The sequence below is a fragment of the Giraffa tippelskirchi genome, chromosome Y (genome assembly GCF_054371585.1).
Source record: "Giraffa tippelskirchi isolate mGirTip1 chromosome Y, T2T-mGirTip1v1.2.pri, whole genome shotgun sequence".
Lineage (NCBI taxonomy): Eukaryota > Metazoa > Chordata > Mammalia > Artiodactyla > Giraffidae > Giraffa > Giraffa tippelskirchi.
In genome coordinates this window covers 18,312,304-18,316,504 of record NC_137290.1, presented here as the reverse complement: position 1 = coordinate 18,316,504, position 4,201 = coordinate 18,312,304, and the positions used below count along the sequence as shown (strand labels likewise).

The 4,201-nt window shown below is 38.4% G+C and overlaps 1 protein-coding gene across 1 annotated transcript; it reads right to left on the bottom strand.

The window, feature by feature from the left end:
- Nucleotides 1–484: 484 nt before the first annotated feature.
- Nucleotides 485–2,368, bottom strand: LOC145537605 (heat shock transcription factor, Y-linked-like). The gene is made up of 2 exons (XM_081568301.1): nucleotides 1,722–2,368; nucleotides 485–1,290 (listed from the first exon to the last, which is right to left on the bottom strand). Exons 1-2 carry the CDS (start codon nucleotides 2,232–2,234, stop codon nucleotides 559–561), a joined length of 1,245 nt encoding a protein of 414 aa, XP_081424427.1. The 5' UTR covers nucleotides 2,235–2,368; the 3' UTR covers nucleotides 485–558.
- Between the last annotated feature and the right edge of the window lie 1,833 nt (nucleotides 2,369–4,201).

Sequence of the window (4,201 nt, the reverse complement as noted above, 5' to 3'; positions counted from 1 at the left end):
TGCTAAGTCACTTCAGTTGTGTGCAACTCTGTGTGACCCTATGGACAGCAGCCCACCAGGAGCCCCTTTCCACGGAATTCTCCAGGCAAGAATACTGGAGCGGGGCACCATTTCCTTCTCTATCTTAAGACTCTACCGATACGTAATAGAATATCATGTAACTGTGAACGCACTAAGGTTCGTACTGTGTAGGTGCACTTGTTTTGATTTTATTTGTATGTGTTCCTTCACCCGTACCATCCTCATTTAGACACCCATTCATTTCAGCAGGGATGATTTCCCAAATCACTTTACATCCATTACCTCTTTTCCCTTTGTTCTCATTTTCTTGCTTAGAAACAATAGGCTAGGTGCCATTTACCTAGGATGCCTAACGGATGTTTTCTTGAACTGAAGAGTTTATAAAAGAGTGCAGAGAAATAGCCAGACATTGAAATAAAGCCTTAATTTACTCTTCATTGTTTCAAAATAGAAAACAAAACTGTGCAGAGGAACGTGTAACTTTATTGTTCAAATACAAGAATTGTGGGTATTTGTTGACATCTCCCAACGTAAATTTTAATCTTCATTAGGTTCCATAAGCTGATACTTATTTGATAGGTCAGTTTTAATTAGCATGGTTTTCACATAAGGAATATCGTTGATGAATTGACTTGAAAGAGAGGAGGTGGGTGTATAAGCGATCGTTGGCACTGGGGACCTTGAGTTGCCTCTCTGTTGCTGGTTAGGAAGAGGACGGTCATGGGCTGACATATCGCTATACCTGTCTGGAAATGTAGAAGGCTCCACCATCAGTCCAAAAGAACTGCTCCATAATGGAGATACGATGTGGTTCTGAGGAGTAGATGTAGCGGTAGTAGCAAAGTCCTCAACGTGGCCATTTGCTTGAGTGTAGGTGCTATGGAAGTGCCAATTAAAAATGCTCAACTGGTTTAAAACAGCAGGTTGATCTACCACGTTCTGTTCTCTTTGTCTAACTGATATTGATGGGGAAGGAAAGTCACGCGGAAGTAGGGCGCTTGTTTTAGGGACTATCTGGCTGGTATAAGTCTTTTGTGGGAAAGGCACACTTAAACTGGTGGAAGCTGAAAATGGACTCTCTCCACTAGTTTGAGCATGAAAACCAGAGTTACGATCATCTGTGTTGACCCTTGCTTTAACATGCTTCTTCTCGTAATCTGGAACTAGTGAAGATTTCGGAAACACATTGCTAATCCCAACTCTTCTTTTCATTCTTCCTGAAAGTTGGGGATAGTCTCTTTTGAAATTTGGATTATGGTAGATCTGTAACTAAAATCAAAGGATACAATTATTTAGTTTTTTATAAACTAAGGTAAAACTGACAAGCAAAGTTAAACTATAAAAGTGTATTCTTTTAATGATGCCAATTAAATAGAATCAAAGACAACACCTCCATTAGTAGTTTTAACACCTTACATGTTAGAAATAAGTATGCTCCTCAACTAAAAAATATGTTGTATATATACAGTAAATACCACTTAAAGTAGCTTGAGGACATGTATCTGATTTCAAGTTGCTAGGAGAGTGTATTAAGTATCAAATATTTTAAACTCCAGCTGTTCTCAACTTCAAAAAATAAAACGTGTTCAACAGTTTGCTATCTCAATTTTAAATTCGGTTTTTGCTACATATGTGAACATGCTTTCTAAGTCACATGATTTAATCTTACATATTGACAGTAAGTGGAAATTTTGGATTACCTTGCTCAAAACAGAGACATTGTTTTCTTCTTCCAGAAAGTCAGGGAGTGAAGCAGATCTTTGAAAAGTTTGTCGCTTTTTACTAAACCCATAAAGTTTAAGCTGGCTAACTAAACTTTTCATACTCTCAGTTTCAAATATTCTGAAAGGGGCCTTTCTTTCCAAGACTTCTTTCTTGAAGAGTTCTTCGTTGATCACTATAGAAGTGCCACTCTCATCCCACCAAATACATTCAAACTGATCACTTTCAACTATAGCCCAGAGTTTTTGTGGAAAAGTGAGGGAAAGAAAATCATTCAACTCATTTCTTTCAGAGACAGAAAATGTGTAGTGTGGCCTTTTTATCCCAGCTTCCTTAGACAAAGCCTGGAAAGCATATTCTTCAATCATAGATCTCAAAACTGAGTCCCCAGTAAGTGTGTAATCACACGAAGACGATCCAATGGAGGTTTTGGTACCACTTGATACATCTTTACGAGGCACATCTTGAATTTCTGAAGGAATGTGTGCCATCTCAGAGAGATCTTTCTTCAGATACTTTTCTCATTTGTCTGACTTTACACACTCCAACTTCAAATGCTGCTTGGCTGGCGTACAGAGATAAACTCTCAAGACCATCAGCATGGTTCTCAAAGTCAAAAAGCTGTGACATCACAAAGTCACTGGTCTCCTAGCAATTGAAGAGTAGCGCTGACATCATAAAGTCACTGGTCTTCTAGCAATTGAAGGGCAATGTTCAACCAGTGTTTACTTCTACATCAACTTAAAATAAAGGCTGCTTGCATAAACAGTAACCAAAAACATGAAACCTGCAAAATGTCATTGCTAAAGAATTTTTACACAGAAAAATCACATCAATAAGTCTACTTGGTTCCTGAAATAAAAGTGATTGATCACCCTTCTATACACATATTCTTAACATTCAGGACTGTTACCAAACCAAACATGGGTCTGCTCACTTCTATGCAATGAAGTCAATCAACTGACTGTGGGTTTCAGTGAAAGCAAGTGTAGTGTTTATTTTATGACCTTGCACAGAAGTGTTTATATTATGCAGAGTAAAATAGTCAGGCACGGAAAGAAAGACTCATTTTACTCTTAATTATTCCAAAATAGAAATTGGCCCTATGAAGATGAATATGTAACTTTTTTCTTCAAATAAGAGAATTGTAGGAATTTGTTGACATCTCCCAACATTAATTTTACACTTTGGTATCCTCCATAATCCAACACCCATTTGGTACATCAGTTGTATTAGGACAGTTTTCAAATAATGAAGATGGTTGATGAGTGCATCTTGAAAGAGAAGCAGCAGATGTATCAGGGATCTTTGGCACTGGGAAAACTAAATTGCCTGACTGTTGTAGTTTAGGAAAAGGACGGTCATGGGCTGACATGTTACCATACCAACCTGGAAAGGTAGAAGGCTCCACCCTCGGTCCAAACTAACTGTTCTGTAATGGACACAAGTTGCGGTACGGAGAAACAGAAGTAGACATAGCTGCAAAATTTTCACTAGAGCCATTTGATTTAGTGCAGCTGCTATGTGAAATCCCATGACAAATGCTCAAGCTAGATTGTGGGATGGGGAGGGAGATGGGAGGGTACTCCCAGAGGGAAGGGATATATGTGCCTCGATGATTGATTTATTTTGAATTCTGACAGAATACAGCAAAATTCTGTAAAGCAATTTCTCTTCAATTAAAACAACAACAACAACACCTAAAGCAGCTGCAGATTGATGTATCACAGTATGCTCCTGTGGTCTAACTGATATTTACGATGGAGAAGAGAAATCATTTCAAGTTGGGGCACTTGTTTCAGCAGCTATCTGGATAGTAGAAGGCTTTCGTATGAATGGCACATTTAAACTTGTGCAGGCTGAAAATACACTCTGTCCTCAAGTTTCAGGATGAAAGTCAGAGTTTTGATCATCCACATTACCCCTTGCTTTAACATGCTTCTTCTTATTACCTCGGACTAATGAAGATACTGTAGAGACATCTATTCCCAACTCTTCTTTTCACTCTTCAACAAATGCTAAAGGATCTTCTCTAGGCAGGAAACACAGAAAGGTTGTATAAAATCAAACTCAAAACAGCAAATCAAATGGCAACAGGATCATACTTATCAACAGTTACCTTAAATGTAAATGGGTCGAGTGCCCCAACCAAAAGGCAAAGACTAGCTGAAAGGATACACAAACAAGACCACTGTTTATGTTGTCTACAACAGACCCACCTCCAAACAAGGGGCACATAGAGACTGAAAGTGAAGGGCTGGAAAAAAGGTATTCCAAGCAAGTCGAGACCAGAAGAAAGCAGGAGTAGCAATACACATATCAGACAAAATAGACTTTAAAATAAAGCCTGTGAAAAGACACAAAGAGGTTCACTACATAATGATCAAAACATCAATCCAAGAAGAAGATATAACGATTATAAACACATACGCACCCAACATAGGAGAACCACAATATG

What these genes read in the sequence shown, in the direction of transcription:
- LOC145537605 (XM_081568301.1), bottom strand. Translation starts at nt 2,234, where the DNA reads ATGGCACACATTCCTTCAGAAATTCAAGATGTGCCTCGTAAAGATGTA. An exon ending in ATGTCTCTGTTTTGAGCAAG is followed by an intron (nt 1,291 to 1,721) that starts GTAATCCAAAAT and finishes CTTTGATTTTAG; the next exon opens with TTACAGATCTACCATAATCC.